Below are 26225 nucleotides of genomic sequence, written 5' to 3'. Positions count from 1 at the left end.
TTCCCAATATCCCATCTAACCCGGCCTTTGAGCCATTCCCCTTGTCCTGTCCCTCTAGCCCTTGGAAATAGTCTCTCTCCATCTGTTCCTGGAGCTCCTTCAGGCCCTGCAAGGCCACACTCAGGTCCCCCCAAAGCTTCTCTTGTCCAGCTGAACAATCCCAGCTGTGCCAGCCTTTCCTCCCAGCATCATCCCATGCTCCAGCCCTGGGATCCTCTTGGTGGCCTTCAGGGATACACACTGAATGACACACATTCCTGTCCTTTTTTAGCACAACCCACTCACCTTCCCATGACCCATCTTTCCCTGTCCTAATCTTCAAGTCTACCCTTCCTCTCTCCCAGTCTTTCTCCATCCATTCTTACCTCTCCCTTTCCCCTTTCCCTCTCTTTTTCACCCTCTCATTTAGATCCCAGTCCTAGTTTAAAGCACCACATCCCAGCCTCCTCCACACTCCCCCCCTCTGGTCCCTGCTCTGGTCTCCTTGCCCACACTTTAGCCCAACGCTCCCACTTTTCCTTCCTTTCTCAGCTCTGGTTCCTTCCACTCCTTCCTCCAGGCCTATCCCTGCCCAGGTGTCCCAGACTGATTTCAGGAGCCCTGGGAACAAGGTTAAAACATCAATTACTGCTCCTCCCTCGCTTCAGCTTCGCTCACTGGGGACCAGGTGAGCTCTGAGTTGTGTTCTGAGCCAGCTCCACCCACCCCTCTTTGGAGAGTCCCTGCCAGGGCTGTTCCCATGCAGGATTTGTCCCCCCTGGGTCACCTTCTGTCACCTGAAACGTGTGGTTTGCAGGGACAAACCTCATGGAGAAGGTGGGCAAACACCAGGGAGAACAGGCCTGTGCCTGTATCTATCCCCCTGTCCAGAGGCTACAAACAAACCTCACCTAGCAGGGTGATTTCCCTTTCCATGAGCAATCCCCCTTTTCTGACACTTCTAAAAATCCCTCCTGATCTGAAGTTCTAGATAAGCAACACCCCAGTCCTAAAAGGGTGATAAATGTTGACTTTATTTTGATCGTGAGCAATGTGTTGTAGATAGAAAGTTAAGTTTTTAGTGGCTTTTCTGTGGCACACACAGGACCTGTTGCAAAGCAGTTGTGGTGAGAGAGGCTCTTGATGGGCATTTTCAGGGTTTAAAAGTGCCATTTTCTTCCCTTCATTTCCCCTCTTAACCCTGCTGTGCTGGGCCAGCTTCTTTGTCAGGAGTCTCTGAGATGTTGCATCACATCTTTTTACAGAATCCCAGGATCCCTGAGGCTGGAAAAGCCCTCCCAGCCCATGGATCCCCCCATGGGATTTTTTTACTCTCCTCCTGTCCCTTGTTCGCTGGGAGCAGAGCTCGACCCCCCTTCCCCCCAGCTCCAACCCTAAAACATTTCCAGCAGCTTTATCAAAGAACAGATTCTGTATTTCCATAGCAAACAGGATGCATGAGGACATATTTTAATCTCGTGCTTTATTAGAGAGGGTGACATTCTTCATTCACACTCTCTGTGCTGCTCTCTGGCACAGGGATGGATGGGAAAGACACCAAGGGGCAGAGAGGACTGTCTGCCCAAATTCCAGCGTGAAAAAGTCACGGCATGAGCCTTGCAAGTCAAAAGTTTACACTTGTTGCTTAATAAAGGAAATAAATCTATATTAGGGGAGTTTATCTTTCCTTACTGAGCATTCAGGGCATGGCCACTACATGTTGTTCAGACCTTCCTCTCTAACCCTTGACATTTAAATATTAAATGAGGGTTTCCTACAGTCTTTGGATGCTTGTGGTTAGGTTTTTTTTTTTTGAGGAAAAAGAAACTTGTGAGACTCAAGGGAGCTTACACCTGCTGAGGGACCTCCAGGGCCACGTGTGTGTGACATTCACACACAGGCAGGTGCAGCCACGGTACCTGTGCTGATGATCTGCACAAGAGACCCTCAGGCACACAGATCTCATTCCAGGAACATACATCAGAACATCCAGCTGGGTTTCCCCACTGCAACCAATAGAATATAATAGAAATTAAAAAAATACTCATTATTGTCAATACATTATTATCAATAACATTAATATAATCACTAATATCATGATAAATACAATAATATATGTATTAATGTATAAATAAACCCATTAAACCAGTGGGTTTATCAGATCTCAGGAATGTTTGTGAGTGAGCAAGTCCCATCACGGACAGAAGTGAGACTCGGGCTCAGTTTTATGTTTTTGGGGTCTTGGGACACAGTGTTGAGGTAAAGCTGTGGGTGGGATTCCCAAAAAGTGGGGGTTTGTTGGCCACATGCAGCTGTGCATTTATGGGGCTTGCAAGTGGAACGGAGTCAGAAGGGAGGATGAACAGGGAATATAAATGTACATCCCACTGAGAATCAAATACTGGCATTTGAAAGCAGCACTGGAGATTTCAATATATAGACCGAGGGATTTGCATAAAGTTCTGTGAGAGAGAGGACTTCAGGAACAGGGATTGGATGTGTTCCCTTTTCTCGTGGCAGTGGAGTGTTTTAAGGAGGTAGAGCATTGGCAGAAGTGGAAGTTGGAGCTCTCCCCAATCCTTCCTGGCCCAGGACACAGCTCCAAAGATGACAAAGAGAACAGCGTGGCTCAGGTGTGGCAAGGTGCACCTGGAGGGTGGGAATGGCTGGGATACCTGGCCATTCCCACCTCCACTGGGGACCACCACCTGGATTTCCTCAGCAGGAACTCGCCAGGCCCCTGTTCAGAACAAGGAAGAAGCTCAGGCCAGGCGCTGGCTTTAAAAAAAGGAAGCAAAATAAACCCAGGGAGGGCTCGCTCTGCGGCGAGCACCACGAGGCAGTAAATTATCCCTGTCAGCTGCCTGGCAATTACTGCCCGAACAGCGGGGGGTGGGAGCCTGGGAATACCTGGAACCGCTTCCACCCAGGTAATTTATCTGGCAGCAGAACTCAGAACAGCTCCCGGGACTCCCACAGGCCTTGTCGTGCCTGCAGGGCACGGGATGTGTTGGGAAGTGCTGCGAGCTCACAGCTGCTCCAGGGCAGGAGGGCCCGCTGCAGTGCCAGGGCTGGCCGTGCCGCCACTCACCGTGGAAAGGGCTGGGAGAAGTTTTCCACTTGCAAAACCTGCCCTGGGGATTTGTTTCAGGGACTGTGGTACCACTGACGGGCAGGCAGAGCAGAAACAAGCGACCCTGGGTATGGGAAGGGCACGGGTGGCGTTGCCAGGTGAGATGTGAGGCCTCTCTGGATAGGCTGGGGTTGGGATTTCAGATAGTTCATTGAAGTTTTCTAATGTTGAGTTCTGCTGCCTTCTCTGCTTCCCCTTGGCCACATTGTGGTGGCTCTGCTCCCTCGTCCCTCTTTTCTGAGGACTTCCAAGCAATGAGGGCTTCAACACCCTGGGCAGAAACTTGTCCGTCCTCAAAGCCAGACTGTGTTGGGCACACGGGGGTACCCGTGTGAGGGACAAGTCCGTGCAGATGAAACAAAAAGTGTAGAAACAAGCCTGATGCCCCCCCAGACACCTCCTCTGGTGGGTGCAGGTGGTTGTAGCTTCCAGCCCAGCCTCAGCTGGTGTCGGATGTGCTGCTGACGGAGGGGATCTGTCACTGACCTTGGTGTCTGTCTGTGCCTGAGTACAATGCCAAGGGAGTGTGCCCAGCTGGGAAGGGTTCGTCCAGAACCTCCCTCACAGGGAGGACCCGGCCCCAAGGCCAACCTGGCAGCTTCACCGTGACCCCGCTGCCCCTCGGGTGCGGCCCCCACAGCGGAGCCGGGCGGGGGTGGGCACTGCCCGGGCTCCCCAGGGCAGCGGGCACGGCCCCGAGGCTGCCACAGCCCCAGGAGCGTTTGGGCAACGCTCTGAGGGACAGGGGGGGATTTTGGGGTGTCCCGTGCAGCACCAGGAGTCGGACCTGATGATCCTTGTGGGTCTTTCCCAACTCTTGAGACTCCACAGGCTCAGGGACCTCCACCCCACGGGTGGTTTGGCGGGGTGTGCACTGAGGCGCCCCGAGGGCGGGGAAGGTTCTGGAAGACCCCCGGTTAGACCGGGCTCGGCGCACCCCGGCGTGGCGAGAGGTGTCCGAGCCCGGGGGCTGTCAGGGGGCTATGAGGGGGCTATCAGGGGCTGTCAGGGGGCTATGAGGGGGCTGTCAGGGGTGCAGGGGCTGTCAGGGGCTGTCAGGGGGGCTGTCAGGGGCTGTCGAGGGGGATGGTCCCGGTCCCCCGACCCCCGGCTTTGCGGTGACTCCGCGGCGGGTCCGGCGGTGCCGCCCCCGGCCCGGCCCAGCCCCCGCCCCTCACGGGCCCCGCGCAGCCCCCGGCCGCCCCCCGCTCTCCGGCGGGCCGGGGCTGTGGGAGGGGGCTCGGGGGCGAGGCGCCGTGGAAATTTCCACTCCCTGCGGCGGCGGCGGCGGGCGCGGCGGGCGGGCGCTGGCCCCGGGCCCCGCAGGGAGGGCGGCGGGGCCCAGCCCGGGGTCGGTGCCCGCACCCCCGCCCGGGACGCAGGGCAGCCCCGGGCCCCGGGGCCGGCGGGGCGGGGGCGGCGCTTGGCGCGGGCTGGGCCGAGCCTGCGCAGCGCCGGCGCCCGCTAAGCCGCGCCTGCCCGCCCGGAGTGTCTGTGCAGCGACCGACCGCGCGGGAAGGAGCCCGGGACGCGCCTTCCTCCTCCTCTCCCCTCCTCCCTCTCCTCCTCCTACTGCCCGGCAGCGCCACTGACCCCCTCCTCCCCGCCCCGTGCCCCCGCTCCTCCCGCCGCCAGCGGCTCTAAGATGCCCCGCTATGAACTGGCTTTGATCCTGAAAGCCATGCAGAGGGTGAGTGAGGGAGAGGAGACGGGAGGAAGGGAGGGGAGGCAGGTGGGACCTGGCAGACCCCCCCGGTGTGCCCCCGATGTCCCCCCGGTGTGCCCGCGCTGTCCCCGCCGCCCCGCGTGGCCCGGCCGGCCCCAACCGCCCTGCCCCGGCGCTGTCGCAGCGCTCCCCGGGCTCCCCGCGTGTCTCTCCGTGCCCTCGCCCCGCTTCCTCATTTCCCCTTCCCTCCCCGCGCCCTTGCGGAGTTCGCTGAGTTGCTCCCCGAGAGCCGCAGTCCCCTTTCCTCCCCCCGCTCCTCTCCCTCCGGTCCGCAGGTAAGGAGATCCCTGGCTCAGCGACACGGATGCGTTTCTGCCTCCTTTCCCCCCCCGCCCTCCCCGCGTGGTGCAGGTGAACTCGGCCCTTGCCGCTCCCCCTCCGCATCCATCCCCTGTCCCTGCGCAGGGCTCCTCCATCCCCCCCGCCCCGCACCTGCCCGTGGGGCCGCAGCACCCCCCGCCCGCTCCCCTCGCCCTGGGGAGGCCCTGGGGGTGATCCCCCCCCGGGGGAGCTGCTCCCCCCAGCCCCCCGTGCCGGGGTTCCACGCCAGGCGAGCAGCAGGGATGGATTTTTTTCCTCCTGCCGTTGCCGACACCGGTTGAGCGGGGCCGATACGGCGCCGTATCGCCCGTGGCAGGGCTGGCTGCTCTTGCCACCGACCGTTGGCGCTGGTTTTTGGCAGAGCGGCGATAAAAGCCGCGGTGGGAGCTTGGTGAAGGTGCTCTTGCTGTTTTACAAGGGCTGAGTCAATAGGTGGGGGAGGTTGGGGGGTGGTGGTGTGTGCATGTGTGTAAAAATAATAATAATAAAAAATTAGGAACACCTCTGCGTGGATGGTGGGGGGGTTATTTGGGAAATCAGAACTGATACCGGCCCTTCTCTAGCACCTTCTATAGCCTTTGTTTATCTGCTACTTTCCAGCTTAATGTGCAGTGCTGGTGTTGGAATGTAGCGCTTGTGTTAGGCTGGAACCCTCTGATCCAGCCCAGCGTGGAGACATAGTCTTGGATTTAACCTTCACTTGTAACAAACACGTAGATTTGCCGTGGAGCAGCGGGAGCTCACCATCATCCCCGTGTTTCTCTGGGAGTTCTGGGAGCACGTCTGGATGTGCCGCATGCACTAGTACATTTCCATTCATTTTACATGGACCAGCCACATGTCAGCGTTGGCTTGGCTTTTTTTTTTTTTCCCTTTTTTTTTTTTTTTTTTTTTTTTCTTTACCCCGTGGTTTAACTGCAGAAGCCGTAGTAGAAACATCTCACCTGAGTCCTCTAGTGGAGAAACCCGGCAGCAATTTCAAACGCGGGTGACATTGCTGCACCACCTCAGAGCAGCCTTCACTCCGGAAAAAAAAAAAAAACACGCTGCTTTTTGGCTTGGCTGTCGACATGTAATTTTCTCTTCCCTATTTTTTTTCTTTTTTTTTTTCCTTCCCCATCACTGGATAAGCCAGAGATGCTTTTATAGCCGTGCCGCTCGTGTGGGAGATGCTTTAAGCCGTGCAGGCACTCGAAATGCGGGGCAGAAAGCAAGCGTAGCAAATCTGACATAATACTGAGGCAGGAATAAACTGACTTCTCTGGAAGGATGCCGTGGAGTGCTCTCTGCTGGAAAGGACCTTTGGCTTCCAGGATCTGGGCACGGAGATGCAGGATGGGCTTTTAGCTCTAAGATGCTTCTAATGGGCATCGATGCGCTCGGGATTTAACATCTGCAACCTTTGCCTCTTTGAAGTTTGACTCTCCAGCATGTTCTTTCCACATAGATGCACCTTCAGATTTTTTTTAATTTTTTTTTTTTTTTTTTTTAGCTCTGGGATGTGTTAAAACCTTGAAGTTTGGGTTTCAGGTGTGCTGTTTTTAACCTACCCTTGGTATGAGTAGTGGAGTCTGTCTCTAGGTGCTGCTATTTTTGTGCTGTTGACAGCACACCAGATCTGGGTGATTTTTTTTTTTTTTTTTGGTGTGTGTGTTCCAGTACTTTGCTGCTCCTGCCTTTCTTGTGGCATGAGAACGCTTGGAAAAACATTTCTCTAGTGGTTTTGTGCCACATGGTGCTGCTGAATCCTGGCAGGGGGGTTGCTCTAATGGTCCCTCTGATCCTGACTGTAATACTAACTTAAAGTAGTCAAAACAGGGGGCTATTAAAGCAGTCTGAAATAGTGGATTGACTACAGAATTCCCACTGTAAAAGTTGGAGGGGTCATACACAATCCTGAATAATACATTGCTTTTTCACCCCTTCCTGGTGGAGCACCCGGGCAGGTGTTCCCTGTTCTGCTGCTACTTCAGTCTGAGCAAGTGCTGGCTCTTCTCTTGGTGTCTGTGATGTCCTTCCTCACCTGTGACAGCTCCCCTGCCTCCCAAAAAACCAGCAGACCTTTGCCACTGGGCTTTCCTGGCTTGGCCTTAACTGCTCTGAGCTCCTCGGGTGCAAACCTCAGCCTTCCAGACCTTCCTGCCTCTTTGCCGTGGCACATTCGGGGCTTCTCTGGGGTTTTCCCCACCCACAGCTGTTTGTTTGGTTTTTTTTTTAATAGTTGCCTTGGTATTCTCGTAGATCTGGGCAGAATAAATCCCTTTTTATTGCTTTAAACCCTTTTGCTGACCAGCACAACCCCTCGGTCCTGCCTGATGCTCCTGTGTCTCCTCACGTCTTGACTCCTCAAAGCCTCTTTATTTGCCTTAAAAACGCAACACTTTGGGCTTGGTGGGGGGACAGGAGGGGAAAACTTTCAGTTTGCAGCTCTGTCACTGGTTGTCCTTTCCACAAACCCCCCTGACTTTGTGCTGAGCTGAGGGCTGAGCAGCCCTTCTCTGCCCTGGTTGGAGAGGTGACAGACTTGAAGTAGAAGCAACATGTTTGTAAATATTGGAATCTTTCATCACCATCAGTTTCCCCTCTTGGGAAAACAATAATAAGGAAGCCTAAAAGCGCCCCCGAAATAAATAAATAAACAACCCCGGTACTCTGTGGTAGCCCCGGAGTTGAAGAGGGAGGGACTTGGTTTGTGTGTGAGAGGATCTGGAGGAGATGCTTTGGGAAAAGGAGGCTTTGAAGTCAGTGAAGTGACAGGAGCTTGGGCTGGAAATGGTGAATTTTCCCCACGTGTGTTGCTTTCTCCACTTGAATGTTCAGATAGCCAATAACAAGGTGAGCTGGGGGGGTTGAGGGCAGGTTTTACTCCTGTTTTCTGCTGTTATCAGTCACAGGGTCACAGAATGTGCCGAGCTGGAAGGGACCCCAGGGATCACTGAGCCCTTGTGGGTGGTGTCTGCAAACAGCACCTTCCCTGCCCCCAGGAGCCTGAGCCAAAGCAGTGGTGGGGAAGACACAGCTGAACTTCCCTGTTCATCCCAGAAGATGAGTTTCCAGTTGTTCCTGATTTTCTCCCAGCAGTTGTCTCTGGCAGAGCAGGACCCTCAGCAGGGAAGGGCAGTGACCCACTGGTGAATGAGCAGTTGCTGGAGAGAGCAGAGTTCTTCAGAGTTCTTTTCCTTCCTCCTGAAACTCCTTTGAGAGCCCAGGGAAGGAAGCTGGGGGGGAAAGGGAAGGAAGGAAGAGCTGGAAATGGCTCCCTGTTGCTCTGGAGCTGTTTTCCTGAGTGACTGCAGGGCAGCAATGCCAGACCCTCCACGGGAATTGGGAATCCTGGGACCCCAGGACAGGCCCAGCATGGGGGATGTGCCCATCTCTGCCAAGCTGGGAATCCCAGAATCCCAGCTTAGGTTGCAAAAACTCCTAAAGATGGTCAAGTCCAACCTTTGATGACCACCTTGTCAACCAGAGCAGAGCCCAGGGACACCCCTCTTCAAATCAGCTTTGGAACTGGAACTGAACTGAATGGACAGTTGGGAAATAGTTCCTATTTCAGAGCATTTCACTGAAAGGGAGGAAGCTAATCAATATTTTATTAGCACTGTTATATCTATACATTACATCACTTCACCTGGAGCAAAGGATAAAAGCATAATGTGGTATATAATCTAAAACCTAATTAAATTACCTTATTTCTGCAAATACCTGGACTGGGAGACACATCCACCCACCTCTGCAATTCCAGAATGGGTTGGGTTGGAAGGCACCTTAAAGCCCATCTCGTTCCAAGCCCTGTCCAGCCTGGCCTTGGACACCCCCAGGTAACACAAATGAACAATAATCTCATTTTCACGGGCCTGTTCACCCAGCAGAACTTGCCTTCAGCATCTGTTTGTTGCCTTTGGAGTGGGTTGCCACGTCTCAGAAATTCCCTACCTGGAGATTGGCAGCTATTTCAGGAAAGCCAAAGTAACTGGGCACTGGTGTTGCTTGACATCTTGACTGTTACACTTAATTGCTGTGTGGGCAGCAGCAGCAGCAGTTGGGCTTTTGATGTCTTAGTTGGCAGGAGGGAGGGGGGAGAAGGAAGCAGGAAGATGCTGGGTTTGTTTTCTTTCCTTTCTGGTGAACCCACCTGTTGTTCCAGTGGAATTTTGCCCGCCCCCCTTCCCTGCTGAGCAGGTTAAAATTACACAAAAGTTTTCCTCTAATTCCACGGACATTTTTAGAGGCTCTTCACTGACAGGGAAGGATCCAGTGGTGCTGGAAGGAAGACCAAAGGCTTGGGACTGAAAGACAAGCCTGGAAAACCACAAGATGCGGTGCTGACTGCCTCTGGAGGAGGCAGCTTTTTGTTGTCAGCCTTAAGCATTCCATAGGAAAACCTGGAATTTGGGTGGTGTGAGGCAGACAGCACTTGAGAACCATCCCCTCCTGCCTGATGTTTGCCATTGTCAGTCTTGAAACGGGACCATGTTCAAGCCTGAGGTTTTTGCCAGGTGTGGGAGACGTGCCTGACGTGGGCACGGGAGGAGGTGGAGGATTAATCTCTTCTACAGAATAGTTTAAGCCTGGTTTAAGTTTAAGCCTGGTTTGAGTTTACAGCAGAGGCTTTTTCTCGAGGTGAGTTTGGAAAGTGGGCCAAGCTGAGTTTCTGGCCAGAATAAGGGACTCAGGAGCCTCTTGGTTTGCAGCCTGCGGTGTGAGGGTGTAAAAGAGGATTCCTTGCTTCCCTCTGCCACTCACAGGAGTGCTGGATCTGGCAGGATTCAGGGGGAATACAGTCCCTCTCCAGGGGCCAGGAATGGTGGGGTTTGGGATGCAGCTTCTCCTTGCCCTGTTACCTCAGCAGTGTGCTTTTCCTCGTGGGCTGTGTGTCCTTCCTGGAGTGCTGGCTGTGTCTGTGTGTGCCTGTGGATTTGGTGTGTGTGTGTGAACAGGGAGATGCTCAGAAACTTCAGGTTGTCTGTCCTTGAACTCCTGAAAAAGCAGAGTTGTGCTGAAATACCATTACTGCTCTCCATTGTTGTAAAACCTCTCCAAAGTGACTGACTCCTCTTAAAAAAACCCTATTACACCACTAAGAATAAGTTGTTAATTCAGCTTATGTGTGTGTGTGTTTCTTTTTTCCAATCTTTCATACCTGTTTTGTAACGAGGGAAGTTCTTGCTCTCTTTGCACATCCTGATTCCTGCAGTTCCCCCGTTCCAGAGCTGTAACACTGGCGATTTCCACCCCAGAATTGCTTCTTTCTGGTGCTGGAAATGAGATCCTGAAGAAAACTCAGCACCTCTGGCAGGAGAAGGGCAGGAAAGAAGTAGATGGTGTAAAGGAAGGCTCAGGAACTGCTTGGGAACTGTTGTTCTGCTAGTTTTTAATCCTGGTTTGTCCACTTCCCAAGCCACTCCTTGTGTTCAGTGATGCAAATGTCTAAGGAATAACAGTTAAAAATCAAGGTACATGTGGAGTGTGGACACAGGAGGGGAGTGTGCTCAGTGGGGTTGATGTGCTTGAGATCTGTAGAAAAATAAATCAGTGTTTGGTGGCTTTTAACACAGATCATTCCAAAGCCTGATGTAGAATAGCACTAACTGTTTTGTAGCCAACATAACTTCATTTAACCCTTGTTTTGCTGCCTTAAGATCCCCAAGAAGGATCAGAGGCGTTGCAAGAGGAAGCTTGGAGGGCCTCAGACTTCAGTTCTGGGAGTATGAATTCCCCCTGAACTTCTGTCTCACCTTTCAATAAAACTTGGGATGCTTGATCTTCTTGGGAAGGGTTGTGGGCAGCCATAAATGTGGGGGGAACTTGGGCAAGTCCTAAATGATGAGCCTGGGTTTATTTTTTCGTTCTTCCTAGGATTTTACCCAGTGGCAGTGGCACCGCTTCTTTCTCGTTCCCCAGGTCAATTCTGAAGCCCAGATTCTCTTAAATTAGGATAAAATCCCATTTTTTTTGCTAGGGTTGTGGCAGTTACTGGTGAATGGTGATATCCACCAGCTGAATGGCAGCTCTGAGCTGCAACCTGACTGAAATCACAGCTCTGAGCTGAAGGGAAGGGGCACCTTCAGGAGTGGCAGAGATTTCCCAGCGCTTCCTGATACGTGCTTTTAGTAAGGTGATTATTAAAGGTTTGTCTTCTACATCCAGAGAACCAAAGTGGTCCCAGATCCACTCCATAAATCGAATTCTTGTAGGTTTAGGCCTGTTTTGCCCATTCTCTTGCTGTTGCTCTTGTGACCAGGTCACTCATCAAATGAATTCATGCCCGTGGCAGTGACAGAGTTTGTGTTTGTGAACTCCAGGTTGCCAGAAGGAGGAATTGGAGTCTTTGGGCTCAGTGTCCCTCTGCACCTTCCAGCTGAGTGTGCCCTCACATGCTGACCTGGCAGGGAAAACCCTGGGTGGTGCTGCCTGATCCCACACAATCTTCTATTTTTTGCCACCCCCTGGAGGAGAAACCCCTTCCCACTTCCCTCTAAAATGTCTTGCTGGCCCTCTTGTGCCCTTCAGTGCCTGCTTCGTTCCCTCTGCCCTCTCTTGCCCTCAGTTCCTGTGTGGAAGGTCCAGCTTAAGCTGCTGAGTGGTCTTGAGACCCGAGTAAGACCCTACCTTGTGTCTGCATGGAGAGGACAGTCCTTCCTTCTGGTACCTCTGCATTTTAACAGATAAAAAGGCACTTTTTATCTCCTTTCTTCTGTCCCCAACTTTCCCCCCTTCCCTTTTAGGTGTTTGGACTTTTGGGAGGAGCAGTGGAAGTCAGTCAGTCCTGTCAGAGTGCTGGGGACTGACTCATGGCCAAGGAAACCCTCCCCTGGGAATGCCACAGGGGCAGCTTTGGGGCACTGCTGGTGTTCAGGGTTTGGAAAACAACCCACCTTCCTTCCTCCTGTCTGGCACTTCAGCAGGACTGTGGCTTCTCTTGTGTTTGTGGAGCGTTGAAGCATCTTTTTTCTGCCTCCTTAATTTGGGACACTAAATAAGTGTATGTGCTTGGGATAGGTGGTAAAATGGTTAAAAAAACCCCAAAATGACAGTTAAATTGATCTCCTGCTCTACAGTGTCAGTCCCAGTGCCCTTCAGCCTCTGTTGGCCTCACCTCACTGCAGCTGCTCCTTCTGCAACCATCCCCTGTCCAGGACATTCCTGACTGGCAGATGCAGGGCAGTTCCCTGTTCCCTTTGCCCTGGGGTTACTTATTTCTCTCCTGTCTCCCTCAGCAGTTCTTTAGAAAAAAGATTGGAAGAGAACTGATGGTGGCAAAAGCTGCTTTTTCTGGGGCTGCACTGAAATGGGGACCAGAACTGGAGCGATTGCTGAACCCCCAGCCAAAAAATCCAAGTTCCTGAGGTGTTTGTGACAACTCCTGTGAGTGAGTGACCTGGACCTGCCCCTCTCATTGCCCTGGGGTGGCAGTGGGGTTGTGGAGTTGTGTCTGTGGCTCCTGTGTCCTCCACATGTGAACATTCTCCTCTCCTCCTGCAGCCTGTGGAGCTGCTGGAAATGCCAGCCCAGACCTTGCCTGGGGTTATTAATGAGGTGTTGCAGCTCAGCCTCTGCCTCCCAGCTCTGCTGCTTCCCACCACGTCCCCTGCGAGTCCCAGGTGGGATTCCTGCCCCAGCTCCTGCTTTGCAAGGGACAGTCCTCAAACTGCTGCCCTGGATGTTGAGGGGTTTGTTTGGCAGCTGCCAAGGATGGTCCCTGCTCTCTCAAGGGCATGGACTACATAAGTTGTTATGGATCAGTCACTCCACAAAGAGCTTTTGTGCTCCCCTTTTTTTTTTTTTTCTCTTTTAGAGATTTTTCCTCCTTTTTTATTTTTTAATTTGTCCTCAGATTTATTTTTTTTTTCTGGGGGTACCTCAGGCAGCCCTGTGGAGAAGGTGGAGAGGGAAAATGTTCCCATGAGGACTATTTTGAAGTGTGTGAACCAAGTCAAATATCTGAATTTGCTCAGTGACAGCACTGGACACTGCTGGGTGATATGTGGGCACCTGCATCCTCAGATTAACCCCTAAAACGTTGGGACTGATGAAGGAAAAAGGGAAGACCTGAGAAACTTCCCATCTCACGAGAAGACAACTGAGCTGAGAACAAATAGTTGCTTTAGGGCTGGAGCAGTTTGATCCTGACATGTTTTAAACCCCTGTTTTATTAGAAAAGCACTGTGGAGAAAGTTTTCCTTTGAAACCATCCTACAAATTTCTCCTCAAAATCCCACCCTGGGTCTGCTTCACATTATCTGATGCCTCTCCGGGGAATTGCTTGGGAGTTGGTTTTGGGGTTTATTTTGCCTCAAAGAAGAGGAGAAACATGTGAATTGTTGCCCAGAGCTGCAGCCTCTATCTCCAGACGAGAGGAAAGCACATTGTTTTGTGCCTTTGATATGATCCAGCCAGAAAACAGCCTTAGGGGGAAAAAAAAAAATCTTCCCAGTCCTTGGCAGCAGAGCTGTCTTTCTGTCTCTCTTTTTTTATCCCTGTCAGTGCCACAATGTTCAGTGTTCTAATAACTGCAGATTAAACTCACATGGGGCATCTCCAAAGTCCTTTGTAAAGAGTCGAGGTCAAAACTTGCTGAAAAGTTCAGAGGGACGAGTCTCATTTTCCTAATGAACCAAAAAAAAAAAAAAAAAAAGAAATTCCAGGGTTATTTTAGAATTAGGTCTAAGAAACTGGTACAAGAAGCTACTTTAGGGCTGTAATTTCGTGGCAGTGCAGCCCATTTGTAGCATCTGCTGGAAACTCTGCACCTTTCTGGGCTGAACCCTGCGGAATTCGGGTCACCGAGGTGAGGGGGGTCTGGGTGGGCTGGCTGGGCCTTCCCCTGGGAAATGCTCAGGGAAGGTCCCAGGTGGTTCCTTTTGCTCAGGACTGAGCCCCTTGTGGTTGGGGAAGCGTCTTTATTGAGGGATGTCACCATTTCTTGTCAATTCTTACTCTTTCTTTACCTTGCTATTCTTCCAATTTATAGTAGTTTTTATCGTGTCTGAGTAAAATCTCTTCTTCCCCTGTGCTTAAATATTTATAGTTTTGGTCTAAACATAACGTAGTTGAAAATTTAGCCGAATACAGTGAAAGACACAACACTTCTAAGTGCTTCCAGCCAAGAATAGGACACCAGGCTCGGGTCTGGTTGCGTCATCTGATGTGAAGTGTTTATAATTTGGGGTTGGATTAAGCTAATAGAGCACTTAACTACTGGACTTGCGGGTGGGGAGAACTGGGAATTCTTCTATGGAAGAATTTAAAATACATCTGGGGTTTGAGGCTTAGGAGGAATGATAAATTTAGCTCGCTGCTGTGACCAGTCCGTTTTGTGCCACGTCTCCATATTCCCTCTTTATTGGCTGTAACTCCAGGAATATCCCTATTCCTGTGGGTTTGTGGTGGGGACCCTTATTATATTTTCATTATATTTTCATTATATATTCTTATATTTATATTAAATATTTTATTATCTTAGTATATATTTTAATATAGTAAAATAGATTACCATATATCAAAACTTTATTTCAGCATATATTTTATTTAATATATTGTTATATATTGTTACATACTTTATTATATATGATACATTTTCATTAAATGTTTTATTAAATATTTTTAAAATACATATTTCTAAAGCATATATTTGTTACTATATATCTTTTTTGATTCTGGAGTCCTCTTGAAAACCAGCCAGATCATACCAATAACACGACTGTGAATTTCTCCTTAAGGTTGAAATTGTGGTTTTCTGGCATCTGCTGTTAAAATACATGAGAAATGCACATTTTCCCATCAGCACCATCGATTCATTCAACACAAAGGGGCAAGGTGTGCGTTTTCCACCTTAACTATCTTGGAGTTTGTAGTGGTTTTATTTACTCTTCAAACACAAGGGATGCTAAACAAGAAAGCAGCCAAATATTGGAATATGTTATCTGGCTGTTTGTATTAATCATTAATTAACAGGGACACAGAGTTTCAGCCCAGAGCAGTCCTACCAGTGGAGCGGAAGGGAGAGCACCTGGAGACTTGTGGGACTGGTGGATCTTGTGGTTAGGAATAATACCCAGGGATTTTGGGGGTTTTTTGTGTGTACATTCTGTTTACCAATGGGTGGGGAAGAGGAATGGACTTTGACCCTGTTCCTTGTTCTCTGCAGGGTTTACTCCTGCAGGTCTCTACTCAGGGTTTGTTGTTCTGATCTTCAGACTAAGCCTGATCTGTGCTTTGGTGTCCCCTTCCCTTTCCCTGGTGTAGGAAATGGAAGGATCCCATATCCAGCCCTCCCCAAACCCATCAGAGGGGTTTGGCTTGGGAAATGAGGCCCTGGCACAGGTTGGGCAGAGAAGCTGTGGCTGCCCCTGGATGCCTGGAAGTGTCCAAGGCCAGGCTGGAGCAACCTGGGCTAGTGGAAGGTGTTGGGCTGGAACTGGATGGTCTTTAAGATCCCTTCCAACCCAAACCATTCCATGATTCTGTGATACCTCCCAAGGCACAAACAGGAGATGGGAACACCCCATCTCCAGGACAGAGGTTGGAGCCAGCGTGTCCTTCAGTGCCCCTTCCTCTCCCACCTGTCCAGCCCTGCCAGCACGTCTTTATTGTCCCCTCCACTTCCAGCTCTTCAGTCCCGCTTGCCTCAATGGATTTTGTTCCTGACATTCTTTGGGATAATGTCAGGGGGGATTTGGGTCCCAGGAAGAGAGGAACAGGGGATGCCTTGCCTCCACACCTTCTCCCTGTGACGGTGGTGAACCTCTCCGTGGTTGGATGCAGACGGATGCTGGGGACATCCAACTGCTACCAAAATCCATCCAGTGTGTTCCCTCCCGTGCCTGGGGTGCTCCCAGAAAATCCAAAGCCACAGTCCCAACAGAACTACCTAAAGTGGGATGTCAGGCAGAGTTTGGCTTCTGCCACTTGCTTGAACGGGACTTTTCCTTCCCTTGAATCCCATGGGACACGTAGGAAGAAGTTTCCAAGTCAAATGTAACCCTGTGATTATCTGTACCCCAAAACTCACCTCAAACCTGTGGAACAACCTCGATTCTCCAGCTGATTTTAAATTTCTGTTGTTTTTTGACAGTGTTCTGACTTCACTTTGATTTTTTTATAATTTTTTTTTTTTTTTAGCTCTAGCAGCCAGTGCATCCATGTGTTGCCAGGATCTTGTCAGGATTTGTGGGATGCAGTGCTAGAGCCATACAGGGAATGACTGGCCAGGTCTGAGCTCCGTAGGGGCTGTTATTCGTTGGGTTTATTTTCATTTTATTTTCCTAAGATTGCTTGAAAGAGGAAGACCCGTTCAGTGGCTCCAGAACTAGACCCGTGAGACACTGAAGTAACACGAAATAAAATGTATTTGTGTTCCTTGCCTCGCTCTGGGGAATCTGGGCCCTTCGCTCCTCCCAAACTGCTGCGTCTCCGAAGGTTCCTGTAACCCCTGACGTTGCCCCGTGAAGGGCTTTGCTGTTTGGTTCTGCAGATATCGAACGGTGCCCGTTACGGAACTGCGTAAATAACGGCAGGAAGTATAAAAAGGGGGAAAAAAAAAAAATCTGTGCTGTTCGGTCATTGTTTTACTACACTTCAAATTTTTTCTCATTACTTCGTGAAATTCCTCTCTAATTCAATCTTTGTCTTTTGTCTTTGCTGCCTTGCAGGGTTGGTACAGTAGGCCTCACTAAACTTAGCTGCAACTAAGAATTTCTCCTACATCAACTGAGTTAAGGCTGATGCTCTTGTGGAATGTGGATTAAAAGTGCGTGCTAAGTTCCAAATTCCCAGTTGAGAAGCGGAGAAAGTAAATGTACCACTGCCACCAGCATCAGGACAGCAAACCAAGGGACAAAGAATTTGAGCCGCAGTGTTGATATTTGGTTAACTGGTTCACGTGTTGCTTAAGAGACGTTGGCTGGGGGGCGAGAAGTGGACGCCAGCCGGTTACAAACATGAGGGCTGCTCTGGAGACAGCAGACATTGCCATTGTGGCCCTGTACTTCGTGCTGGTCATGTGCATAGGGTTCTTTGCCATGTGGAAGTACAATCGGAGCACCGTGAGTGGCTACTTTTTGGCAGGGCGTTCTATGACCTGGGTAGCGATCGGTGCCTCTTTGTTTGTGAGCAATATTGGAAGTGAACATTTCATTGGGCTCGCAGGATCTGGAGCGGCGAGCGGATTTGCCGTGGGCGCGTGGGAGTTCAACGCCTTAATGCTTTTGCAGCTTTTGGGATGGGTCTTCGTCCCCGTCTACATCCGGTCGGGAGTGTACACCATGCCCGAATACTTGTCCAAGCGTTTCGGAGGGCATAGGATTCAAATCTATTTTGCAGCGTTGTCTCTAATTCTTTATATCTTCACCAAGCTCTCGGTTGACTTGTATTCGGGGGCGCTTTTTATCCAAGAGTCGCTAGGTTGGAACCTCTACCTGTCGGTTATCCTGCTCATCGGAATGACCGCGCTCCTGACCGTGACCGGAGGGCTGGTGGCCGTCATCTACACAGACACCCTTCAGGCCCTGCTTATGATCATCGGTGCCCTCACGCTCATGATCATAAGCATCACGGAGGTCGGTGGGTTTGAAGAAGTGAAGAGGAGGTACATGCTGGCGGCACCGAACATCACGTCCATCCTGCTGACCTACAACATTTCCAACACCAACTCCTGCAACGTCGACCCGAAGCCCGACGCTCTCAAAATGCTGCGCGAGCCGACGGACGAAGACATTCCCTGGCCCGGGTTCCTGCTGGGACAGACCCCGGCATCCGTCTGGTACTGGTGCGCCGACCAGGTCATCGTGCAGAGGGTGTTGGCCGCCAAGAACATCGCCCACGCCAAAGGCTCCACCCTGATGGCGGGGTTCCTGAAGCTGCTGCCCATGTTCATTATCGTCGTCCCGGGGATGATTTCCCGCATCCTGTTCGCGGACGACATCGCCTGCATCAACCCCGAGCACTGCTTCCAGGTGTGCGGGAGCAGGGCCGGCTGCTCCAACATCGCCTACCCGCGCCTGGTGATGAAGCTGGTGCCGGTGGGGCTGCGGGGCCTCATGATGGCCGTGATGATCGCCGCGCTCATGAGCGACCTGGACTCCATCTTCAACAGCGCCAGCACCATCTTCACGCTCGACGTCTACAAGCTCATCCGGAAGAGCGCCACGTCCCGGGAGCTCATGATCGTGGGGAGGGTCTTCGTGGCGTTCATGGTGGTGATCAGCATCGCCTGGGTGCCCATCATCGTGGAGATGCAGGGCGGGCAGATGTACCTGTACATCCAGGAGGTCGCGGACTACCTGACCCCGCCGGTGGCCGCTCTGTTCCTCATGGGGATCTTTTGGAAGCGCTGCAACGAGCAGGGGGCTTTCTACGGCGGCATGGCCGGCTTCGTGCTCGGCGCCATCCGCTTGATACTGGCCTTTATTTACCGCGCTCCGGAGTGCGACCAGCCCGACACGAGGCCGGCCTTCATCAAAAACATCCACTACATGTACGTGGCCACGGCCCTGTTCTGGATCACCGGCATCGTGACCTTCGTGGTCAGTCTCCTCACCCCTCCGCCCACCAAGGAGCAGGTCCGGACCACCACCTTCTGGGCCGTGAAGAACCGGAGCGTGCAGGAGACGGCGGCCAAGGGGGAGCTGTACAAGGCGCAGGAGAAGAGCATCCTCAAGTGCAACGAGAACGCCAACCACATCATCCCCAACGGCAAGTCCGAGGAGAACCTGAAGAACCTCAAGCCGGAGGACATCAACCTGCTGGTGACCTGCCGAGACGACAGCAACCCGGTGATCTCGGTGAGCCACTCCGAGGTCGAGACGCCGGTGGATTGTTACTCCAACGGCCAGGCGGCTTTGATGGGGGAGAAGAAGCACGAGGAGGAGACTGAGGACACGGAGAGACACTTGAAATTCATAGATTGGTTCTGTGGCTTTAAAAGTAAAACCATGACCAAGAGAGCTGTTCGGGAGGTCGAGGAAGAGACTGTTTGTTTACAAATGCTGGAAGAGACTCCAAAAGTTAAACTATTACTAAATACTGGACTGGTCTGTGTGTGTTCGCTTGGAATATTCATGTTTGTCTACTTCTCTTTGTGAGTGAATAGTGAACTTTTAAGGGTATGGCTGAACATACAGAAGTTGATACAGGTCTCTGGAGATTGGTTTTATTTTTCCTTTTCTTTTTTTTTTTTTTGAATTTCAAACAACATAACCACAACCCAGGCATTGTTTACGCTATAATTGTAAGATCAACTCAGCTTTAGCCTATTTCCAGACCATTGGAGACGTGTTTGTCCTCTCTCTGCTCAAAGCAGAACCTGTCCTGTGGTGGCTTTTTCTTTTTTATTCCCTTTTGTGTCATTTTTTTTTTGTTGCTGTTCCATTTGCAGTACTAACCTTCTGTTTTTACGTGTATAAATATACCAAAGGCAGGCAGGTGGCTGTGTTTGAAGTCAGGCAGTTCCAGCTCAGTCAGCATTAAGATAACGAGTAATCATTTACCAGTGTGGAAAATCTAAATGATTAAAGCTGTGTCAAAAGGTTTTTAAATGTAGAGCTGCGATGCACATCCTGTAAAATAACTGTATTACCTTGGCCAACTTAGCACTTCTTAATTTTGCTCACTGCTTTCACTTGGGTTTATTTTTATTTTTTTTTTAATTCAATTTCTCATTTCTCTTATGGCATCAACAGGGAGTTATTTTGTCTCATTTCATAGCACTTAAAACATGATAGTTGTTAGTAGCTTTCTGTTTTTATTTTTCTTTGTAAGAGAAGTTGTGTCTTTTGATTTAATTTTTTTTTATCCACTGTAAATTCCAGTACTGAAAAATCGCTGTATTTAAAAAAAAAAAAAAAAGGGAAAAAAGAAACAACAAACCAAAAAGAAAGCCTGGACATGACAAACTGTCACTGGAGGAGAAGGAAAAACAAATAGTATTTACTTGGGTTTTGTATTCAGCAGGGTGAGAAGGGAAATCTGGAGATCACCCAGTCCATCGCTCTGCCCAGGCAGGGTCACCTGGAGCAGGAGACACAGGAACGTGTCCAGGTGGGGTTGGAATGTCTCCACAGCCTCCCTGGGCAGCTGGTCCTGTGCTCTGCCACCTCCATGGAAGGATGTTCTTCCTCCTGTTGAGGTCAAACTGGGATATCTTCACCAAGAAGATAATTTCAGCCTCCTCAGTCTCTGACCCTTTAGGAGACAGGGTTAGGCTCTTTTTAGGGAAAAAATCTGTTTGTATGTTCTACCACTTGGGAAGAAAAGACACGTGAGGCTTTGTGTGCTGTCAGTTTGTTTTCCACACTGGGAAAGGACTGTTTTCCTCTGCTGTGAATGAGTGGAAGGAGTCTGTCCCCAGCTGACGCTGCTGCAGATGGAGTCTGAGGGGAGAAAAGAGGAAGGGGAAGTGGGGGAGAGAGGTGAAAGTGCTCCTTATTTTCCAGAGCCCTCTTGCCTCATGTTTTCTCCCATTTCCCCTTTCCCCCTGTCAAGCCTCCTTTATTTTTTGTGTGAGGAATCACAGAATGATTGAGGTTGGAAAAGACCTCTGAGCTGGAATCCAACCTGTGACCCAACACCACCTCATCAACCTGACCAGAGCACTGAGTGCCACATCCAATCTCACCTTCAGCACCTCCAGGGGTGGTGATTCCACCTCCCTGGGCAGCCCACTCCACTATCTGATGGCCTTTTCTGTGAAGAAATTCCTCCTAATCCTTCCAGCCTAAAGCTCCCTCCTCAGCACAGCTCCCGAGGGATTCCGTGTCAGGAGATAGGGAACGTGTGCCACCGCAATCTGTGTCGGGAATCGAGGTCTGCCCTCGTGATTCTTCCAAAAAAGTTCACCTCTCCCAGGCAATTAGTAGGTCTCCAGGTGCTGAGGATCTTCCCTGCTGAAGGATGATGAGCAATTCCCAGGTGTGCAGCACGTGGAGCTCAGCAGACCTGAAGGTAGCAGAGCTCGGTCCACATCCCCCTCGGGCCTGTTTTTGGGTGCAGAGCTGACAGTTTGTGGCTGCCCTTCCAGTATTAATCCCCCTCACAACTCCAGGACACAGTGGTCATATCCAGGCTTTCCATGGAAATAATTCCTCCAGTTGTCTTTGCTTCCGAGCTCGTTCAGGACTCGGGAGAGAACAAAACCGGCTGGGCCAAAAACGGTCTGAGGGACCATCTGAGTGTTCGGCAGAATCAGTTCCAGGGTCCAGCCACGTTTCCTTGGCACGTAAATGGGAACCAGTTCCTAAGGAATCAGTTTGTAGAGGTGACCTTTGGGTTAATCCTGCCTTTGAGTGCCGTAACCCGTCCACACTGAGTAGATCATGGATCTGTTTGCAGATGAAATGGTTCACTTCCATTCTCGTGGCTGGTTTTTTTTTCCTCTTAGTTTTGGTGGTGTTTTTATATCGGCTGAGTCTCATTCATTCCGAAACTCTAAACAGAGGCTGAGATGCCCCACTTGCCTCCACTTGGTTTAGTTGTTGCTGCTGGGAAGTCGACTGCTCTGAGGTGGAGAAGTTGGAATGTTGTTGCAATGTGTGTAGGAAGAGTCGCCACACCTGATCTGGATGTCGGTACCGGTGTGACAAAGCACATCTTCTTACGATTTTGTGTGGCTGGTTTCATTCAGGAAATTATTTCAACTGCTTTTTAGTGGCAAAAATTAAAAAGGGTGTGTGAATTAATGGCATCTCAAGCCAACTTCATTAGTGGGCCGAGTTGGGAAGGATGAGAAGACGTACAAAATACGTGGATTTTTTTTAACCTAGCGGATAAATCAACGTCGGGCAACGTTCGATCTCGTAGCGGGGACGAGAAACAACATCTCGTGGAGGGCAAAGACAATCTCAGTCCAACAATCTCTTCTTGAAAAGGCCGGGATGTGGCTTAAAAAAAAAACAAAACCAACCCACCTCCTCTGGCCCAGGGAAACAGCCTCGTGTGCCAGGCACTGTCCCTTAGGAACTTGGCGTGTCTGGAGGAGCGGCTGGTGCTGGTGGCTTTTCCAGGCCGCTCCTCTCCGCTCCCAGGATTAACCAACGCTTTGCCACAACCTGCTGAGCCAGGTTTGCTCAGGGACCCTTTGGCTTGGCTGCCATCGCCTCACCTGTGCTTGCTCTATTTTTTTTTTCCCAGGGTGCCTTAAAAAAGGTTGGGGAGCGGAGGGCGCGGCTGTTGCGGCCGCCCGCGCGGAGGGCTTTGCTGCCGGTGGCTTTTCCCTGCTCCTTCCAGCTCCTCTTGGCCTTGCCCGGATGATTTGCTGTTTAAGGGGGTCGTTGATTCCCAGGTGTCCCGTTCACTGGAACGGGGCGGGAGGGAGTCAAGCCCTTCACTGATGGGAGATGCTCCATCTCCCAGCTCAAACATTCCCGCTTCCCGAACGAACGAGTTGCCACATTAATCGCGGTCAGAATTGGCAGGAAGCCTATTTATTACTTAATAAATTAATAACTCTGCATCCCCACCCCCTCCCTCCCCACAATCTTTGGACCTGTTCTTGTGAAGAAGCTTTTAAGCGAATTATTTCTCCGGGGTTGTTTTTTTATGGGTAGTTTGTTTTTGGTTTTGTTTTTTTTTCACATTTAAAAATGTGATTTTATTTCTGTTTTCGTGGCGTAGAGGTCGTAGAACTTGCTGATGTTCTTTGCTGCAAATAACCACTTAATAAAAGGCCTTTATTATTAAAAAAAAATAGATATATTTATAAGGCTTCAAGCAAGCTGCCTTTTGGTACCTCACCCTGTGTTATGGACCTTGGGAGAAGTCGCTTGAGGATTTTTTTATAGCGTAAACATGCCTTTGCTAGTCATGGGAGGTGTTGAGGAATTTGGGTTGAAACACCCATTTTTTGGGGGGCTGGTAAAATTCCAAAGTGTTTCCCAGAATGGACAATCAGTTCCATAAATTTCGTGGCCTCCTCCTCATCCTCCTCTCTGGTGGGACTGGTTGGTGGTGCAGGAGGAGATCCAGGAGGACACTTGCTTTTATCGTGGTTTATTTATTGCCTTGAGCTGAGAATGACAGGCTGGAAAAACTGATTTTTTTTGGAATGACAGCTTCTTTTTTCTTTTTTTTTTCTTGATATTTCCCTTAACTTATTTTTCTTCTTTTAAGATATTTGAATTTTCTCCCAGAAATGGTCGAAGCCTTTTATTTAAAAAAAAAAAAAAATTAAAAAAAATTTAAAAGAAAAAAAAAAAGGAAAGGGCTTCTTGAGAGCTTAATAGTGAATTTTGGGAGATTGTTCTTATTTAAGTTTTTTAAATAACTGATTTGATGCTTTTCTCTGCCAAAGTTTAGGGGTGTTTTCCTTTGTTGTCGTTTTTTGTAATTTTTCCTGGTAGCTTTTCCTAGAAGGAAAACAGTGGGAGACTGTAAGAAATAAAAAAAAAATGGCCTTCAGTATATATTGTATTGTGTATTTTTACTTCTCTCCTGTGTTGCCTGATCCCAGAAGGGCCAACATGAGACTTCTGATGAGGGACGAGCGCTGGGACTGAGGCGTGAGCTGAACTCCCTCTGGGTCCCAGTGCAGAGGGCAGAGCCACCCGAGGGGCTGAGAAGATGCTTTCAACTTTAAAACAGCTTTATTTTTTTTATATATCTATTTTTTTAAATCCTAAGATAGAGGAGGTGTTGGGAGGTGCTCCCTTTCAGAGAACAGGATACATGGAAGAAGCTGGAGCTGTGTGGAGCTCCAGCTTTTTTGAGGAAATCTTTGGATTTAGCATGTACAGCAAAGCAGAATTACTCATCTGTTCATTTGGTATATTCTGTATGTTCTGTGCCCTTAAATGTACTTGTTTTGAAAAGAAAAACTAACCTTGTCATGTGATGTTAAAAAGCAGATTTCTGTGCAATGTTTTCATTTTTTTTTTTAATATAAAAAAAAAAAGGAAAAAAAAAAAAGAGAAAATGTTTGTATATAATTCAATGGTTTAATGTGCTTTAATTGGCCTGAGGTAAAGAGTAGTCCTAGAATGTAAACATATATAATTAGGATTTCTGATTTCACTGTGAGATCTCTGAACTCTTGGTTGTTTTTTTGGAGTGTTTTGTTTTGTTTTTGTTTTGGCAAAGTGGTTTGTTTTGCTTACAAAACACTCGGATTCCTTTTTTTTTTCTTCTTTTTTTTTTCTTTTTTTTTTTTTTTCTGGTGTTGGTTTAAAGGCTTCGCTTCTGTTCTGATCTGGAACTCCCTGTCTGGTGACACCTGATGACACTCGGCACTCTCGGCTCCCCTGTGTGACGTCACAGGCGGAGCAGAACCACTGATCCAATTCTCTGTGTCTCTGAATTCCACGTTTCCAAATGAGGTGGTGATTATAAACAAATAGTTGCTGTGCAAAATGTTTAGTAGTCTTCTTCGAGAAGAGAGCGAAATTTTCTAATCTCCCTCGAGCAGTCTCTTCATTCATCTTCTTCTTTTTCCGAGCACGGTGTCAGAGTGATGCTGCTTTACCTTGTAGCTCTGATAGAATGTTGTTTTGTTTTTTTTTAAGGGATCTGTGAAGTAGTTTTGGGTTTTATTGCTGTTGGATTTTTATATAAAATAGCAGTTAATGAACTGCCTTTTTTTTTCCCTGTGTTTTTTTTTTTGTGTTTTTGTGTTTTTGTGTTTTGGGTTTTTTTTGGTTTTTTTTTTTTAATTAAACTCTTCAACTAAAAATACATTTCAGACCAAAACCAAATGATATCATATAGCATTTGAAACCTGCCTTTTTTCCTTGGCCCTTGTTTTATTTGAAATAAAGAAGCCAAATGGGCATGTAGATAAAGATCACTATAATGGAGCCAGGTCTCTTTTGGTAAAGTGTTATTTAAAAGGTCTGTTAAGATCTTATAAGGCAAATATACTGAAAAACAAAAAATTTACTGTAGTAGGAATATAGATTTAGAAGTGTTAATGAGATTAATACAGCTTAATTATATTGTAAGTTGCTACTGTCCTTAATGACAAGCTTTTTGTCATAGAAACGATGTATGATAAATTAATTTTGGTCTAGTGTATAGAATTCTCATATTGCTATCAATCTTTGAAGTAAATCTGATGCAAAATTCTCCTAGTTAGCATTGCTGGCCCTGTGTATACTGTTCTTTGTATCCTGTATGCATATTATTTTGCCTCCTGCATTAGTCTTCAAACTAAAAAACTCTTATTAGAGAGTATTTGGATACTTCAGACTGTGTTCTTGCAGTTTACATTCCTTTACCATGGCATTTTTGTCCTGTCCAAAAGTATTGTATGGAAATGTTTCAAACTTCTGTACAAAGTTTCAATAAAAATAGAGACAAAAACCAACCAAAAAACCCCCCAAGCGACCAACCAACCCCCCAGAACAGAGATTGGTGGAGCTGCTGTGGAGTGTTCTTCATCCCTGGGTGTGGAGAGGCTTCCTTGCTTTGCCCCGAGATTCCAGGGAGGGCAAACCCAAAGTGGATTCTTGAGAACTGCAGGAAGAGCTTTAGGATCTGAAATCCAAATAATTCGGGATCAGCTCATGGGGGAAGGTGGGAGTGGGATGGGCTGGGATGGAATTCCGTGGCCTGGAGCTCCTGGGGGGGCTGGCAGGGCACCAAACACGGGAGAGCCACCTCTAGGAGAGGACTTTGGTTGATTTTGGGGCAAAATTATGCTTATTTGGGGGTTTTCTTCCTTTAACTGCCCAGTCCAGCTGCTCTTTACCCAGTTCTTGAGTGCGACAAGCACCTTCTGATGGGATCATGGAGTGTCCTGAAGTATTTCCAGTTTATCCTCCCTCTCATCCCTGGCCCCTGTAAGGCCATATTTCAACTTGGAAAACGTGGGAATCACGACTTTTTCCTTGTCCAGTGGAGAGGTGGTGCTAAATCACCTGTGGATTGGGGAACAAGATGCTCTTCTGGAGATGGGATGTTGGCCAAGCCTGTGAGAAGGATCCACACTCAGATTTTTACCTGCATTAATCAAAACTATTCTTGTATTCTCTTCTCTTGCTGATGGGCTGGAAAAGAAAAAATGGGAAGTTTTGCTGTTGTTTGTTTCTAGGAGTGGATAAAGAACATTTTTTGGAGAGGAAGCTTTGGATTGGGGAG

The 26225-nt window shown here is 49.1% G+C and overlaps 1 protein-coding gene across 5 annotated transcripts; it reads left to right on the top strand.

Annotated features, from left to right (window-relative positions):
• The first annotated feature begins 4555 nt into the window (after nt 1–4555).
• Nucleotides 4556–25460, top strand: SLC5A3 (solute carrier family 5 member 3). Of its 5 annotated transcripts, none has more exons than XM_050332811.1 (3): nt 4556–4802; nt 5760–6689; nt 16814–25460. In XM_050332811.1, exon 3 carries the CDS (start codon nt 17102–17104, stop codon nt 19241–19243), a length of 2142 nt encoding a protein of 713 aa, XP_050188768.1. In that variant the 5' UTR covers nt 4556–4802; nt 5760–6689; nt 16814–17101; the 3' UTR covers nt 19244–25460. The 5 variants fall into 5 exon arrangements, with proteins under 5 accessions (XP_050188768.1, XP_050188767.1, XP_050188765.1 ...); XM_050332810.1 differs by having other exon boundaries at nt 5760–12527; XM_050332808.1 differs by having other exon boundaries at nt 5760–16373.
• The last annotated feature ends 765 nt before the right edge of the window (nt 25461–26225 follow it).

This window comes from Myiozetetes cayanensis, unplaced genomic scaffold (genome assembly GCF_022539395.1).
Source record: "Myiozetetes cayanensis isolate MyiCay16 unplaced genomic scaffold, myiCay2020 scf5-8, whole genome shotgun sequence".
Taxonomy (NCBI): domain Eukaryota; kingdom Metazoa; phylum Chordata; class Aves; order Passeriformes; family Tyrannidae; genus Myiozetetes; species Myiozetetes cayanensis.
The sequence above is the reverse complement of the archived record's forward strand: the minus strand, read 5'-3'. Positions and strand labels throughout refer to the sequence as shown.

What these genes read in the sequence shown, in the direction of transcription:
- SLC5A3 (XM_050332809.1), top strand. Translation starts at nt 17,102, where the DNA reads ATGAGGGCTGCTCTGGAGACAGCAGACATTGCCATTGTGGCCCTGTAC.